At 54.8% G+C, this 17,142-nt stretch overlaps 5 protein-coding genes across 5 annotated transcripts; 4 read left to right on the plus strand and 1 right to left on the minus strand.

Moving 5' to 3' along the window:
- Positions 1 to 4,510: 4,510 nt before the first annotated feature.
- On the plus strand, positions 4,511 to 5,443 carry COL26b_006754 (uncharacterized protein; the record flags this gene model as incomplete). Its single annotated transcript, XM_053179566.1, has 1 exon — positions 4,511 to 5,443. One exon carries the CDS (start codon positions 4,511 to 4,513, stop codon positions 5,441 to 5,443), a length of 933 nt encoding a protein of 310 aa, XP_053036511.1.
- A 5,767-nt stretch (positions 5,444 to 11,210) lies between these two features.
- On the plus strand, positions 11,211 to 11,743 carry COL26b_006755 (uncharacterized protein; the record flags this gene model as incomplete). Its single annotated transcript, XM_053179567.1, has 3 exons — positions 11,211 to 11,395; positions 11,456 to 11,679; positions 11,736 to 11,743. The coding sequence occupies 3 exons, from the start codon at positions 11,211 to 11,213 to the stop codon at positions 11,741 to 11,743; spliced, it is 417 nt and encodes a 138-aa protein (XP_053036512.1).
- Positions 11,744 to 13,019: 1,276 nt separating this feature from the next.
- COL26b_006756 (uncharacterized protein) lies at positions 13,020 to 14,077 on the plus strand (the record flags this gene model as incomplete). The annotated part of the gene is made up of 2 exons (XM_053179568.1): positions 13,020 to 13,947; positions 14,064 to 14,077. The coding sequence occupies 2 exons, from the start codon at positions 13,020 to 13,022 to the stop codon at positions 14,075 to 14,077; spliced, it is 942 nt and encodes a 313-aa protein (XP_053036513.1).
- A 516-nt stretch (positions 14,078 to 14,593) lies between these two features.
- Positions 14,594 to 15,086, minus strand: COL26b_006757 (uncharacterized protein; the record flags this gene model as incomplete). The annotated part of the gene is made up of 2 exons (XM_053179569.1): positions 14,594 to 14,662; positions 14,757 to 15,086. 2 exons carry the CDS (start codon positions 15,084 to 15,086, stop codon positions 14,594 to 14,596), a joined length of 399 nt encoding a protein of 132 aa, XP_053036514.1.
- Positions 15,087 to 16,292: 1,206 nt separating this feature from the next.
- COL26b_006758 (uncharacterized protein) lies at positions 16,293 to 16,724 on the plus strand (the record flags this gene model as incomplete). The annotated part of the gene is given in 2 exon segments (XM_053179570.1): positions 16,293 to 16,356; positions 16,372 to 16,724. The coding sequence occupies 2 exon segments, from the start codon at positions 16,293 to 16,295 to the stop codon at positions 16,722 to 16,724; spliced, it is 417 nt and encodes a 138-aa protein (XP_053036515.1).
- Between the last annotated feature and the right edge of the window lie 418 nt (positions 16,725 to 17,142).

Genomic DNA, 17,142 nt, shown 5'->3' on the forward strand with positions numbered 1-17,142 from the left:
TTCTGCTGGCTTTTGAAGATTGAGTCCGAAATCGACGACACGACTCGAGCAGCCAGCCAGTCTTCAGCCAGTCGACCACACCCATGATCCTAGATGCCACGCCGCCATGAGGGAAAGATGTCTTCCCCGCACTCTTGTCGGCGGTAGCGTGCCTGCAAATACACGCGTGGTTGGGCCTGGCGTCTAGACCTCTGGCAGGCACACTTCCAAGCCTAATGGGCGTCGAGTCTCCGATGCTACCACATGCCACAGCACAGGCAGGCAAGCTGAGTGAATGATGAAGGAGGGAGCATCGAGTTTGGTGTGCGGGTTGCAACTCCCACTAGCGGCAGGCCAGCGGACCGCATCGGTTGGTGAGGGGAGCGGTCAGGGCGATCCTCTGGTGTATCGAAGCGATGGCACACTGGAGCGGACGTAACGGGGATTACGCATAGGGAGTCCTTCGTGGTGGTGCTCTGTGGTGGTACAAGATGATGGCTGCCAGCTGTTCCCTGCCAAATGCGTAGTTTCTGGCACAGTTGTGTGTATGTTCGTTCTCGTTGTCGTTGTTGGTATCTCCTGGTACCTGATCTTTTGGGGAGGGAGGATCGCGCAAGTGGCAAATGTCGAGACAAAAGGCAATGTCTGGTTGGCAGTGCGGCAATGCGATGCCGGCAATGCCACGAATGGAGTTGGGTTTTCGTATTGGAGACCCTGTCAGGGACAGGCGCTCGAGCAATGGTCAGAGTTTGGGTGTTGGCGTTTGGCGTCTTGGAGAAGCAGAAAAGAAAGGAAGGAATCCGGGGAAGTTCTCCCAATCGAGTCGGCTGGTGGTTGATCAGCGGAGTTCCAAGCCGTCTAGCGGTGATGTCCTGGGGAGGCGTGGATTCGGGCAGACGGGAGCGTCCTTCATGAGGGAACGTCAAGGGACCAGACCCCACTGAGGACACTGAATTCAATCCATGGAAGTTGCGTCCCCGTCGATGTCTGGTTCGGGTGCCTGTCCATCACTGCCCGTCTTGAAGGCTGTGCCTGATCATGTGTTCCTGCCTGAGGCTGGAGCAGGAGACTGGGGGCAAGGCGAGGCAGGATAGGATAGGACAGGGCAGGCAAGAGAGACTCGGTTTGGGTGGTTGAAGGAAGATGAGAGGCAGGTGCGATTGAGTCGGTCGTTGCTACTTCCTAGAGTAGTATTTCGTTGGTTGGAAGGTAGGTACGGCAGCAAGGCAGTGGGCAGGTAGGTCTTGCACCAACGGGGCCCAACCAACAGAAAATGCAACGGCAGGAAAGCGCGACTGAGACGATCTTTCCTTCCTGTCCCGTCCAGTGCTCCCAGGTTTGCTGTGTCCACCAGTGTCTGCCTTCGACCTGATGATCCCAGTTTATTAATATCTTCCCTGCTCATGGATGCTCGAGGTTCCGCCGCCTTTGACTGTCTGCACGGTCTGCAGCCAAGGACCCTCCACTTGCATCAGTATTCTGCTGCGGTGTCGCTTCTGCAAAGGGTAAATCCTTCCATACCTATCACCCGCCCTCATACTCACTGGCCGCCTTGTGCTTGTGCAGTATAGCATCGATCGGTAAGTAATCTGGAAGACTCCTTCTGGTGCCCTTCCTGCGCTCACGATGAATAGACAGAGAAGAAAGAATACACACCTGTTTTCCCCCACGCTCTGCTTCCCCGCGCGCGCTCGGTCTCCCGCGCGTGGGTTCAACCGTTCACAAGCTGGGGGCTCCCGTCATGCCCGCGTCCGCAGGCTATCTTTTTCCGATTGCCTGGTCCAGTTCTGAGTCTGACTAACGTGGGCTCAGCCAAATCCGAGACCGTACATCGCACCTCGCCTGATCTTATCTCATCTCTCCAAAGTCCCACGAACAGCACCGCGTCAGACTTGCACTTTGTACTACCTCTTCGGTAGCCCACGCGCAGAAAAGTGTTCATCTCAGCTGCCTGCCCGCCTATCACACTCTGAAACACCAAATGCTTTTCCTTCTGCGAGCCAACAGATCTCCGATTCTATCCAGCCTGCTTCAATACAACCTGATGTTGCACGCCTCTGCGTCTGCGTCTGTCCTCCACCGCTCACCCTCCCCGTCGCCTCTTCTCCGGCTCATTGACTGGTCAGCGCGGAGAGCAAAAGGCCCCCTGTCTTGATTCAATGCTGCGAGTGCAGCATGGACACTGGATCAACTTCTCGCCGGCGGTGTCGCATGGCGAGTTGGCTGTGAATATCGGGCGCCCTATCCACAGCCCAGCCAGACTATGCGTGTCGCCCGACATCGATGCCGTGGCGGGACCGGCTGACCCCGACCGCACCCGGCCCCGTCGGACATCCATCTCACGACAACGCCTCTAGCCTTGCCTGCTTTGTCCTTCTATCTTCACTTCCGCCAGCGCGACATTATCCATCATACAGGTTTTGCTCGGAGCGAAATACGTGGACCCCAAATCCAGAGACACCCAAGCGGATGCCTCGTGCGATCATGTTGGTTCTCGACGCGCTGAAGCCACTCTGTGTCGCATTCGACCGACCGCAGGCAAAGCCCCCAACACGACGGTGCGGTGCGCTCTGGTGTCCAAATCTGCTCATCTCCAAATGCGATTCCCTCTCGCATTTTGTCATCCCCGTCTCCTCCACCCACACGCCGCTGTTATGCAGCTGCCTGCCCAGCCCTTCCTACGAGCTGCCGCTCCTGTTGGCCCTTGTCGCCGACTTGCAGCTCACCCCTCCGTCCCATTGGTGGCCCTCTGCTCTACTCCCATATGTTGCCCACATCTACGGGTAAGACAACCTTCGTCGTGCCGCATCACCGCAGCCATCGTCTGTCCGACTCGTCAGCTGCCATCCGTTGATTCGCTATCTCGGCCTCACACCAGACATGTCCAGCGCACCCAGCAGCCACGGCAATCGAGACCATCGAAATCGAATGGATTTTTCAAAAATCCCCCCAGCTGGCGCCCATCCACCGCCGCTGTCGTGGCTTCTGAGAGGCTGGTGCCCTTGCTAAACCTCACCTTATTGGTCTCGCAAGCAGAGCCGCTTCTCGCTCACTTCCCAAAGAGGGCAAGCCAGGCATGGTGAAAGCTGACGGTCTGACAAGACAAGCCACCTCCCAAAATCCCATAGTCCTGTAGTCCCAAAGATTGCACCCATGCCCCGCCAGGGTCTGCTGCGAGGCATGGCCCTCCCGTCACATATGTACGCTCTCTACCTTTACAATCTCTTCGGCGCCCTCCCAAACAGTCCATGATCGCCCCTCCCCCTCTCCCATCTTCAGCTGCAACCACCCGCTGTCGGGTCGATCATACGTGACGGGAAGAAACGAAAGAATCGAAGAAACACGACAAGAGAGCCAGGCTTCGCGTGTTGGTCCAAGTTGCACGGCAAACTGGCAAATACGAGACTTATTCCATCATCGAGTCTTGTTGCCAACTCTTCAGCCCTATTGCTGTGCCCCCCATCGCCGATTACGACCTCGTGGGGTGTGACTGCGGTGCTGCGGTGCTGCGCTGTACCACGGCTCAGCCCCCAGACACACATGCAGTTGGGCTATCTCGATCCTCCTCCCAACCGAAGGCACCAGCGCAACTTGCCAACTTCATAACCCGGCCGACCCCGCCAACAGTACCTTTGTCTTGAAATCGACCTTTCAAAGCTTTTCCCAACCCCTACGGTGCCGATCACGCAGAGTATATCATACCTTTCTGTGAATTCCTGCGAATTTCTGCGCTCCCCGTGTACGATTACTCGACGACTGCGTTCTTGCTGATCCCACCATCTTTGAATGATCGGCGGGCCCCGGGTTCCCGCGCGACACTCGTGCTTATTCATTGGTTATTCGCCAAAATGAAAGGCTTTTCTTGCTCACTCTGTGCGCTTGGTTTGGGGCTTGATCTATTCGGCGCGAGAGTATCGGCGGCAGAGTTCAAGCGACGCGATGGGGTACACAGGTTAGAAAAGGCCCATGTTACGGCTGTTGCCGAGTTGGGGCGGAGAGCCACGGTGTGTTCGACGGGCTATGCGGCTTGCCCGGCCAGCTTGGGCGGAGGTTGCTGCCAGTCGGGATACGAGTGCGCGACGGACTCATGTTATGCGACGACAAGCGCTCCCCGGACCTGCGCGGGTCAGGTCGGATACTTCGCCTGCGACCCAGTCATGGGAGGTAAGTCGATTTCACTCGGGTTTGTGTCGTGGTTTGAGAGGACTAACAATGTCGCCCAGGTGGCTGCTGTCCCGAAGGATACCGATGTGAAAGAGGAAGCAACTGCGTTGCGGCGGCCGGGGTGTCATACTCTCAGTCGTGTCCCGCCAGCTACTATCTGTGTCCCGCAAGTCTCAGCTATGGCTGCTGCAGGAACGGCATGGGCTGCGCCGTGAGCGCCTGTTACTCAACAGATCCCTCAACATACACACAAACGACGACGATGACGACCACAAACGATGCGACTCAAGTATTGACGACAACCGTCACTGCAACTACAGTAATTACGCCCTCAAGGCCAACCACAGCCCCGACTGCCGAGGCGACGATGAAGGGCGACGACCCAGACCAGATAGTCATCAAGTACTACCCGAGCTCCGTCCCGAAGGAACAGCCGATAAGCAGCGACGATGGTGGCAGTGACGGTCTGACTACGGGCCAAATCGCCGGCATCGTGGCGGGAGGCGTTGGCTTGCTCATCATCGTTCTCGTGGCTGCCTGGATCATCATTCGCCATCTCAACAAGGTCGTCAAAGCAGTCGAGACCAGCAACAGGGGCACATCGACAGGAACCAAGTCACGACCATCGATGTACCAGTTCAAGCCGACGCCATCCGAGGTGGATGACATGAGCGTCGACCCCCTTATGATGTCCCCGCGGCCATCCCACCGCAGACACGATTCCGACACGACGGCCCACACTCATGGTCTTGGAAGCCCGGATTTTACACCGCCCTACCGAGGCACGCCTAGCACGATCGGCGACTATCAAGCCGTCCCCCAGGGCTCGGGATCAGACCGGCACGCAAGTTACGACTCCACGTACAACGGGGGCTACTTCGACATGGCGCCGGATCGTAGTCAGCGCGTCAGCCAGGGATCGAGTGCCTGGATCGGCGTGCACCGCCAAAGCACGGATTCGCAGGGCACATACGCTCATCTCCGCCATTATAGTAACGCGAGCGAGGCGAGCAGCGACGGCATGCAGGAGCTTGACGCGACGCCTTACGTCCCTGAACTGGCGGCCACACCAGTACCGGACGGTCGTAGGCGATCATCCAGCGGCCTTTCGGGGATGAGTCGGCCTCCGGCCGTACACCAGCGTCGGCGGAGTAGCGAGGGCGGCGGCAGCGGTGCAAGGAGCAGGAGTGACAGCGCAGCGGCCGGCGGCGGGCTGGGCGTCGTGAGCGAGGATACCGAGGTCATTGGGCACTACGGGCCTTCTGATCGCGGGACAGGCCAGACGGACTCTGGAAGGTGATGTTGGCAGCCATCTGCTCTCTAGTATGGCTACATCTTCTCGGCCAACTTGTATTAACGAACTTGGAGTTGGTTTCTTCATGTGTCCAAAATTTGGGCGGAGAGGTTAGGCGACGAGTCGTGCCGCGCAGGCACATTTTATGCCGGTAGATGGAAGGATACACGGGAAGGAAACCGGAACAGTGGAGGGCACTGGGTATATCATCTGGGAGGCTTGCGCGGGCCTCGGATACACCTCGAGGGCGCAACGGCGTCAGGTCTCTTTGGATGCCATGAGGCTCACCGACCCTTACCGCCAAAAGGCGAAGGTGCTTTTCTGGTTGATAGGCGTTCAGGTCTTTTCTTTAGGCCGGCTACAATATATTGATACCTGTTTAGCAATACGTATAATCTGCGCATCTAGTGTTAAGGATTGTGATGCTCATTTGAGGTTCTCGGCCGTTGGATGCAATACTCAACGTCAACGCAAGACGCCCCGAGAAAACTTAGGGTTAACAACTACAGCTTGAGTCGTCCGTCTAACCACGGGCAAGAGAAGCCTTTCGACTACGCTCCACGACTCATCATCAATATCACACACCCTTTTTTTGGAAATTATTCCATCTAAATACCCAGTGGAGGAGACACTCTCACGGCATCATCGCCCTAAGTGATACTCTCTGACAAAGGGTGCGAGCAACAGCTCTGGTGGGGACACTCATGCAACCGTTCAATCACAATTTTTCTCGAATGCATTGTTTGGCTTACCGGCAAGCTTAGATAGGCGTGATGCTATATAAATGAGAAACCTGGCTTGAATATAGAGACTGATTTGCGAGGCCGATGATCTCACATTAGGTTGAACTCCTGAATTTGAAATTTGATATGGCAGGTTCCGTCTCACGACTGGGAGGCCTCTGCGTAGATATGCGAGAGTCCGACCTGGGTTCTGCAAGAGTAATGCTGATGAGACAGGATCGAGGGGAATCCTTGAACGAGCCTGGCAGATTCCACGGGCTTTTTAAGATACAGCGAAGCGCCTGTAGAAGGCTTCACCGCACGCACGTCATTCACAACTCCGAGGGGCATCCAGATTCTGTCGGGTGTAAGGTTGTGGAGACCTTGGCCTTCTCCGCGCACCTCGCCCTTGATCGACGTCCCTCACCCTCGGGGGATATCCTCGCGAGAGTGGGTTTTCGCTTCGTGGAGATCATGGAGAAAAACAGCTGCACGGGAAACGAGACACAACCCCACACCTCGCTTGGTTCCGCAGGCTGGGGGGGGGGGCCAAATGTCACGATCCAGGCCGGTAGGAGGTTCCTCTGCATGTCTTAGCGATGGACGGGAAATGCGGCTCGGGGGGACGGTTTCATTGCGGGATACCTCTCGACACCGGTTGTTCCTGAGTCTCTAGGGAACGCAGACCTTGACGGGAGGAAGATCCGCAAGAGCATGCTCATCGGTAAATCATGAGGAAAAACCCCCCTTCCTGCAATGGGGGGATGGGAGTTATTCCGTAGGCTCGCAGTGCCGGCTGCTCGGGAAGGGAACGCAAGCAAGTCTCATTGGAGGATCTCGGGAAATGCTGCTCCGTGGTTTAGTCCGGCTCGAATCGTCTCTGAGCATGGACTACGCGTGTGTTCTTGACAGAGGATAGCGTGGATGTGCGTGTGTAAGTCGCTGCGGGGGAGGCGCAGAACATGCGCTGTCTTGAGGCTGGGGAGAGCGGTAAAGGGATGGGATAATTGGGCGGAAATGCTTCGCGGAGATTTGTACCCCGGCTCATCTTTCGCGAGGGGAAGATGTGAGTTGGGGAGATCTTGATGATTGAGAGGCTGGGACTGAGGAATTTCCGGGTAAATTGGGTTTCTGGGGCGAGCGAGAGCTCGACTGTGACGAAAGTATTCTTGGTCATGATGGAGAGTATTCTGTTGAGCTAGGATAGTACGATGGCCGGTACGAACCATTTGACCGTGACTTGGGCAAGGTGCGCTAATGGAAGTAAAACTGGCAGCTTTCTAGACTCATGCCTGGTGACCTTTGGAAATTGAGCATATGAATTCTACAAGATCTCAATGTTTGTTCTGAAGCTCAAAGAGCACGGGTATGACCGCACTCTTGTGTGAGCCACGGACGCTGAAGGTACCAACGGTTATCCTCAAGCCTGAAGGGAGTGACGAACGTGGATCAACGGTCAACCCATCAGTGAGCTTCTTCCCAACGACAACGTGCTCTTGCTCGCCAAGTGGTGGACTTCTTTCCCAACGCCTTCACCGAAAGACCCAGGACAAACGTCCGTCTCCAGAGCTACACGTGCTCCCGGTCTGATCAACGGCGGGGGTAAGCTTCGTTCAAACATGTCCTTCCAGGGCTTTTGAATCCCTGGAACCCGAGCTGTTTATTGATTCCGCCGATGGTCTGCCAGCGCCCGCCCGGAATTAAAGACTCGACAGTGGGCTCTCAGCTCTGCTCTTAGGCTTAAACGGGGTGGGTGCTCCGACGGGACGCTAGCCTTAATGATGGGGGGATATGGTCCAGGGCCTGAGAAAAACGTGGACTGGAGTGGGCACTCGGCAGGGTCGGGAGAGTGGGCATAGCTCGGGGGATAAGGGTCATTTTGGAACATGGCGAATTCGAACAGACGGGATTGACAGCTTGATATTAAGAGTCTATGAGCTTGGTGAGAGTTCTAAAGCTGAGCGGCCACGTGCAGAACAAAAAGCAGAAGCTTCTCCCAAACAATGGTTCCCCTGGCGAGATTTGATGTCATTATCGAAGATTGACTGACTTGATCTTAGTCCAAGAAAGGTTCGGCCACAGACGACTACCAGTCATCGGGCGCTATGCCACTCTCGAGCTGCCTCTTTCGGCGAAGCGGCTCCTGGCATGGCCGTGGCGCATCCGAGGCCTAGACTTGACTGGTTAGCCTTCCGTCCCCGCCGCCAGTCTTTCTCTTCCTCTATCGATTTTCTAGAGAGTTTTGCCCAAGGACCTTCCTCAACGGCGACCGCCGATGGGATCGCGGGTGGCGTTGACCGTTGGCAAAAGATCGGTCTTGATAGCGAAGAGATTTGAGCCGGAGACGGGCGCGATGGGCACAGACTGGCTCATCATAGTGCACCACAATCCAAACCTTTCCAATAACAAGCCAACGCCGGAGGGACGCAATTTGCGCTGACGGGCGACAGCACGCTGAGGGTTGCAATTGGCAGCCTGGCACCTCGTGTCAAATATCCCAGGCGGCCCCCGACAGCCTGGAGAGCGCAAACATTCGGCGGAGCTTTGGTGGTGGGTGTTCGTGTCATGGGCGCCCCGGCTTGCAACGCTGTTGCTTTCAATAGCTGAAATCCCACAGCGCCGACTCGCCGAGTTGGCCCGCCCGAGAGCAGGTTTGGGGTCGCAGTGCAGCGAGAATTCATAAGCATAAAAGCTTAGGTTCATAAAGGGCCCCAGCTGTGAGTGGACTGATTGTCGCAGGGCGGATCAGGAGGAGATCTAGGCTGGTCGCTTAGCTTGACGAGAGCGATCTCCGGCGGGCTCCAGTCCTGTCAGAGTTTGTCCTGTGCGTTGATAGGGACCAGGGGCCTTGTGTTTGCTTTCATCTTTGATGTTGAAAGATAGAAAGAGATTACAGCGTCATGAGATGAGTTGAGTGAGAAACACACGCTTTGACTGGCAAACACCGACGGTTCCTACATGTCTCTGTTCAATTGATGAGTATATCCCCTGAAAATGAAATCAAAGCATTATGACGGCCCAGCACAGCGCTCATCGGATCATCGCCGACAGCATCATGGCCAATGCAGGTCGGCGGCGCGGGCCTTTAGGCGACGCAACCCCATTGGCGGTGTCCCTCACACTAATGATTCCTATTCTCATTCAGGCTTTTCTTCTTCGCCTCTTCGATTTCGAACCTTTTGTGCCTTTTCATCACCGACCGGCGAGCTGCTGCTTCTCCCATGTCCCTGCCCGCAGCAAGCCCGCCTGTCTGAATTTCGCTTCTCCTCATTTCCTTACGCAGGCCAGGCTCCCCCGCGGCTCTCGCGATGTGACGCTGGCGTCCGTCGGTGGAAATATCGCGACCATGACAGTCCGCCCGATCGACTGAGGAGAAGGTAATGTGCGGCAAGTCGCCGGCAGCTATTTGGATGTTCAGCCGAGACTTCTCTTCAGATCCTACGGAGAATTCGAGCTGGTTCGGAAGGCGAGGGCATCTCGGATCTACACATCACAGCATGAGTGTGCTTGGAGCCGAGTTTCTTCCACAGACCCAGATATCCGGGCTATCAAGTCCCCCTCACCGTTCTTATCCTCCCATCTTCATCCATGCTGGCAGCCAGCCTAGCCTCAATGTCATCCTTGCCCGTGGTTCTCTTTGTTTATCCAGTCCATAGTAAAGCTCGCGCCTCCAACGGATGGCCTTTCCGTGCCGTTGCGCCTTGGCGTCTCTCTGCCAATCGCCTTCGCACCTGACAGCTCCGTTACCCGAATCGAAGACACGAAAGACAGAGTCCATGACAACACGCGGAACTCAATGACGCCAAAGACTCTTCAATTGCTTTTTCCATGTGTAACACGGAAAGAAGCCACCAGTCAAGCGGCGCGTTACGCAGATTTCAATAGTGATTAATATGGTAGCCATGAAGGCACCGTTGCCAATGTTTGCTCTCCGTGCCTCCCTTGCATCCAGCTTCTTCCACTGCTGAACCAGAATGTCTCTTATTACAACCAGCAAACAACGGTGACCCCGGGTAAGGCCATTTGTGAAACCCCGACTTCCGATTCAAGGCTAGGCCGTATTGGACGACCTCCCCCGCCGTGATAGCGTTGGCTAGCATGGAAAACCAATCCTTGGCCTTCCCTCGACAGCCCAGGGTTGAGAACCAGAGAAGGGACGCACGTTGGAATGTCAGGGCAGAGAAGACCAGGGAAGACAATGTCACCCCCGGCCGCGCCAGGCAGCCAAACGGTACCTTCTCCTCCCCATCTCTCTGTCTCGGACCAAACCCAACCCCAAAGTCATCCTTCGGATACGCTTGCGCTGAGCTGCGTCAACTTGTTCCTGCGGTTCGCCGCCGTCGCCCACATGCTCTCCCAACCTGCCTCATGCGGATGCTGCGCCCGCTGATAGGTGGGAAATGCCACACCACGCAAAAGATGAGCTGAACGGGTTGGAACCAAGGCGTTCGTCGTCCCTCGCTGCTCTTCCCCTCTTCAACCCCTGGCACCCTTGCCCACGCTCAGGTACAGGGTGTTACCGCACCGGGGAGCCTAGCTTCGTCAATATGTGTTTATCCTTTATCCTCACCCACGATGTTGTTTCTCGCCTGCCATCCACCACCCCCCCTTGTCCGTTTGTCCAGAGGCCCGGTCAATGACCCGCCTTTCCCATCGCTTCCGCCCAGATGGGCGGATGGGCTCCGCTTCCACTCTTCTTCCGTCTGGTTGCTGCGGTTCGTATTGACTGCTGCATACCGTACCGTAGGTGCTTGCTTCTGGTTCACTCACCTTCACCTTAGTCTGCATGTCTATCTATCCGCACGTAGTGTAGGCAGTCCAAGGCACAGCATGGCCACCAACATCCACCCCCTCGGCCCCAGCCCACCCCCATCTTGAGAGGACTGGGGGCTGATGGTATATATCACGGTGCCTTCGCCTCCATGTAACCCATTTCTGTCCCTCCCTTTCCCCCTTCCTCTCCATCACCGACTTCCTACCAGATTTCCATCCAATCACCCCATCCACAAATCTCTTAGGACCTCAGTCGATCGTCTGAACCCACCGTCAAAATGAAGGCCGCCGTCATCCTCTCCCTCGCCGCCCTTGCCTTCGGCTCGGCCATTGAGAAGCGCGAGTGCTCCGGCAACAACTGCAACCGCCAGGTCACCGGCACCCGCGACGGTCTCCTCCCCATCACCTCCCGCAAGGCCGACTGCTCTTCCTTCATGCAGGCCACCGTCACCCCCTCCCCTACGTATGTTCTATGACATCCCTCAGACCGGAGTTGTTGCGAAGACTGACACGGAGCTAACAGCACCGTCACCGTCACCGTCACTGCCCCTGCCCGCCTCCGCCGCAACGGTGAGATCGTCAACCGCCAGGTTACCGCCTACCCTACCGTCATTCCCGCCTACGCCTCCTCTTGCGACGACGCTGCCGAGTACTCCTCCGCCTGCTCTTGCTGGGGCATCACCGCCGTCACCAGCACTGCTCCCCGCCCCACCATCACCGTCACCACCACCGCCGACTACTGCGAGGGTGAGTCCCAGTACCCGTCATGAGTTCCGAGGGGACGGTATGCTGACATTGTGCAGACTTGTAAACATCTCGCTCGAAAAGGATGGTTTAGGTTTGACAGGATGAGAAGGACCATTCGTTTTCTCTTCGAGGCCCGCTGCTAGAGATGGGAAGGGGCTATGAGGCGGCGACAAAGTCTGGATGGGCTTGTGTTGGAGGACCGCCGTCCCCATCACCCTTGGGTCATTACGTGTGTACTGCATGAGAACCCCCTCGATCACGAATTCAAACGGACTTGACCATTCACGCAATCCACTTGACAAGATTTTGGTTGAGCGTCTTTACGAAGAAGAAAATGTTCATGACTTGATGGAAAGCCAGACTTGGTTCCTTTGGCTTCGTTTAGGCTTCCACTGTTACGATATTCGCATTCATGTAATAATTAAGTGTAATTCACTCTGGCATCACTGGAGCTGCCTGTTTGTCTCATTTCGCCTAGGAAGCTGCCTTCATGAGGCTATTGGGACCCAGATTCAATCAATCTCAGAGTCGCAAAGTCGACAGCCTCGGGCAGGCATGTCTCTGATGTCAGATCTTCAAGATAAATGATGCGTGTGGGCTCGCGATCTGAGACGAGACATCGAGGCTGAGGCATTCGTCAGGCGTTGATGTTGTGTCTCACGGGCAGCGCTATTTGCTTATCCAGCCAGCCTGGTGTCATCCCCAAATTCCTCAAGTGTCTAACACGCGTGGCATCCCTAAGCTAATAATGCCAATCTTGACTCAATGTGTGTTTCCTTGATTCTTGGAAACGATTGTTTGTTCCATGAATTTGGGCCAAGTCGAATGAGCCTCAAGACGTCGAACAATTTGCGGATTGCGTGATCCCGTCCCCATCCCGGATGTCGTACCGACCGGCCGGCCGTCCCATCACACTGGGCCCCGTCGATGTCGATCTTTCTCTTTCAATCGAACTCTGTTTTCACTGTTACCCACCGGTTCCCCATCACCTAAATGAACACTCCCCAAACCCCCCATCTTCCCGGTATTCCCCAGAAGATGTTTCGATGCAGGCTACGGATCGCTGTGCATCATCGCTGTCGCGTGGCACTCCGCAGGGCGATCAGCCTGTCAGCCTGGGTCATCCCTCTCAAATGTTCGGTCTCAGATTACGCCGCCTTACTCTCTCTTCGAATCCACTCAGCTATCAGGAAAAGATGTTTTGTGCGACTTCGATATGATGACATTGTCCTTGCGCTAGACAAACTTCCCTCATTACTCTCCGTATTCCCACATCCCGAGCAAATGGATCTCACATCATTCCGCGGTTTCACCGTGAACTCGCGATTCCATGACGAACAATGTTCCGCGCAATCAAAGACATCGCCGTCGCCCACTTCAGGCCCGCCCTAGACGCCCTCTTCTTCGGCCGACACCTCCCTTGGTCCCTGCGCTGGCGCCTCCTAGCCTTGCAACCCATTATCTTCCTAACACACTCCCTCGCGCTAGCGCCCTACCTATTTCGACGTCCCTACAAGATCCGCTACATCCCTATCAAGAGTGATCGATCCCTTCGCGTCCTCGTCTTCAAAGAGCCCGGGACCGGGTCGGGTCGCAATGGTCTTCGCCCACTTCACGTGGACTGCCACCCCGGCGGCTTCGTGGGCGGCATCCCGGAGGCTGACGCGCCTTTCTGCTCCCTGGTTGCGAAGGAGACTGGTGCTGTCGTCGTGAGTCTGAGCTATCGTCTCGCGCCGGTCCATCCCTTTCCGGCCGCTATCGACGACGTTGACGCCGCGCTTGCGTGGCTGCGGGAGCATGCTGAGGAGGAGCTAGGTGCTGACCCGAGACTCATGACGGTCTCAGGGGCGTCTGCGGGCGGGAACCTCGTTCTGGCAGCCAGCCAGAACATCCCCTCTGAGGAGTTTGCGATCAGGGCGGCGGTCACGTTCTATGCGCCAATCGACCTACGCCCGAAGCCGGAGGAGAAGCCTCGTCCAGCGAATTTCCCGTCGACAGATCCGCTAGCCTTCATGTTGCCTCTGTATGATTCCTATGCGGCACCCGCCAAAGCAGCGAACTGGGATAACCCGAGGATGAGCCCCTACCTTGCAAGTGAGGAGACATTGCCTCAGAGGATGCTGCTTGTGGTGGCTGCGATTGACATCACTGTTCATGAGCAGTTGACTTTTGTTGAGAGGGTGAGAAAGGAGCGTGAGGATAAGGGTAAAGATGGGCAAAGTATAGAGGCCTTTGATCTAGAGAATGCTTTCCACGGCTGTCTGGAGGGTGAGTATATGTCTAAATATTGTAGAATGGATCACTGACTTTTTACAGCACCAAACGCTGCCTTTTCTATCACGAAAAAGATGCAATTGTGGGAAAGGGGCATCCATCTCATCCAGAATACGCATACTGAGTATTACTGGGCGTGGAAGGGCAGGTCGAATCATCCATAAACAGATTGAGATTGATGTGGGATAGCCCGGAAGCTATACAGATGGTTCATTTAGCAGCGGGAAGAATATTCCTAATGTGTCCGCGTCCCAGTCAAGACCGAGCTCCATTTCGTCCATTGGAAGTGCTTCTTCGTCGATTTCAATGTCAAGGCTGTTGCCTCCCAACTTCTTGAATAGCAAATCCAACAGCTCTACCGCCCGTCTCGCTTCAGCGGACCAATTGCTCCAATGAGACCATGTTTGGTAACTTTGCCTCAGTATAGCCTCAATCTCTGACTTGCTGACTGCGCCCTCGCTCTCGTCAACTGCCGGTGCGTCCGACCAGCGGTACAGATATGTGCTCAAGGCTGCGGTTGCGACGAGACATTCATGGACCACCAAGGCAGACACTTTGCTCCTCATCATAGTCAAGGTGCCGCCTGGTTGTGTTTCCGCGTCTAGGAACAGTAAATGCTTCATGATCTCAAGGGCTGCTTCTATGCATTTGCGTCGGGCCGCTGACGTCCAGTTCTCGTTCTCTTCACTTGAACCAGGTCCTGATGAACCTGTGCTAGCGACCTTCCGTAGTTGGCGTTGATATAGAATGATGCGAGATTTGTTGTAAAGACATGTAATAATGACCCGATGTGCCACACTGACCGGCTTATCTGACAAGCAATGGACGAGTGAGGTCAACTTGAACTTTTCGGGTGTCGAGTCGTAGGCTTCCTTGAGACGAGCTTCGGCGCTGTTCACATTTTCTGGTGATTCCAGCTTGTTCATCAGGCTCAGATCAACTAACCTCCCCATGGCGAGGCTCATCTTGTATCTCGCTAGCAGAAACGAGACTTCAGTAACTTCAGTGCCGGCGCGGGACTCTGGCAGTTGGACGCAGTCTTGGTCGAGGTCGGCGTCATAAATGTTGCGGGGTGGTCTCGTGTTCCACGTCCCATCTGAGATAATCCTCGGCGCGCCGATGAGCATAGCCATCGTGCCGTCCAAAATGTGTATGGTGGCCCAGACCCTGCGACGCATTTCGCCTTCAAAAGCGCTGATGCGCGGGAAATGAGATGGGTCCCGGTGATATCCCATGCGGAAAGCTAGCTGAGCCATCATGCCGGCCACCATCCAGTTGCCAACCTCTGTCACGGGGTTTAAGTAGAACTCGACTAGGTAGTAGTGGATCAGGCATTCGAGGATGTAGGGACCTCCGCGGACATAGTCTGCAGCAATAAGGCATTGAACCAAACACTCTAAATACTTTGGCTGTCGTTGAGATTCTCTATGATCAGGCTCCGAGGAGAAAAAGTGGGAAAGACTCAGTACTCCGTACAAGAGACCCAACCATGACAAGGAGACTGCTGATGGATTGGACCAAAAGTCTTCGTACTGTACAAGCATTCGGTCAGTCATGGAAGTGCAGTGTGAATGGCGACGATGGACGACGGACCTCCTTAAGAAATTGAGGTGGGTGTATCACCCGTGCTGCTTGAGTATGAGGTCTCAGACCAGATCATGTGTCATTTTTTGGGAGACCAACCGGGTAGAATAGAAACTTCATTGAAGTACTGAAATGTGAGACGGTCTGCTGCACTTCGTTCTGGCAAGGCCGACACCAATTCCTCTTTTGACGCTGGTTGCATAGATCCGTACAGCAACAGCGGGGTGTTGTATGCCGTTCTGAAGGGCGATTTAGTGGGCTCAATCGAGGTCTGTCTTTCATCTGTGCGCCTGAATTGATTTTTCAGATCTGAAATCTCATCCATAATAGCCTCCCAATGTGGGCTTGCGAAATATGTAGTTCCCTGAGTGCGCTGGGACCTCTACCATCAGGCCCCATGGATCGCAGGCTGCCATCTGAATGAGCTGCTTGTTGGTGCTGTGGTACTTGGACAAGCGCTGTATGATGCCATTCCTGTCATTCCAGCGGTGCTGCATCTCTACAACGTTCTATGCATGTCCGACGTCGGACTCCCCAAAATCAAAGTTCTTGAAGAGTTATGCGAGTTCTTCAAAAACGCTGCCTTTAACGGAAAACGTCCAAAGGCCAATTTCTTGACCCATTCGCGATGCTCTCTCTACTACGACTGGAAAAAGGCCGTTGAATTCGGCGATCATCTGGTTCGGCGCCCATATCTTCATGAGTCGATGTACCTCGCTCAGCATCCCTCTGAACACATCATCGACCATGAGACTATGGCAAAGTTATTCGACATAAACGCAAAGCTGCCCTTCAACGAGGCTACCGAAGCAAGACTGCGTTCGCTACGCAAAGGTATGGATATGGAAATATACCTGGACAAGGCTGAAAGGATGGCGAAGAAGGACTTCGAGCCATGCAACCCAGTCGCCAACATCAACTATTTCGACATTTTCAATGTGTGCACTAAAGTTCTCGATACCTTCGGAACTATACTCTACGAGAACTTGAAGGTGAGCCCAGAGGATACGGTTGTTCTGGGCAGTAAGATGGTGGAACCGGTTCTGAAGACGGTGGACGAAAGCCGAAACAAGGGTAGATCAGTGAGGAAGAATTTGCGACACCAACCACTTCTCAAAGACGCTATCAGTGCATTTGACAAGGTGGATAGGAACATGGCACTTCAGTACCTTTGCTGGGAGGCTTGATGTGCTTGAAGAGTTGAGTAACTGACTTGAATGATGCAACTTTGGCTATGTTCATAGATTCAGTGGTGCAGAGAATAGGAACTGGATTGTACATCAGGTATTCTCCAAGAGATCACCAATTATTCATTCTGTGCTAGAGTAACTACTTTTCCTGCAGCTCACTGTCATCATCGTCGCTATTAAAACTAAGACTTCTACTATCGTCTTTTGTAGGAGAAATTAAGTACGCAGAAGATATAGCTGCGCAAACTCGATGCTTTGAAATTGAGGTCAATTTCGGTGAGAGTCGGTCTGTCAGTTCGGTGGTGTCGGTATGCTCGGTGAAGCCGCCATAGTGGACCTTAAGAGATCCGTGCGCAGCTTTTGAGATAAGATACTGAGATAAGGCGCCGATAAGCTACCTCGACGCAAAAAAGTT

The sequence above is a fragment of the Colletotrichum chrysophilum genome (assembly GCF_026319265.1).
Source record: "Colletotrichum chrysophilum strain AFK26 chromosome Unknown scaffold_51, whole genome shotgun sequence".
Classification (NCBI taxonomy): domain Eukaryota; kingdom Fungi; phylum Ascomycota; class Sordariomycetes; order Glomerellales; family Glomerellaceae; genus Colletotrichum; species Colletotrichum chrysophilum.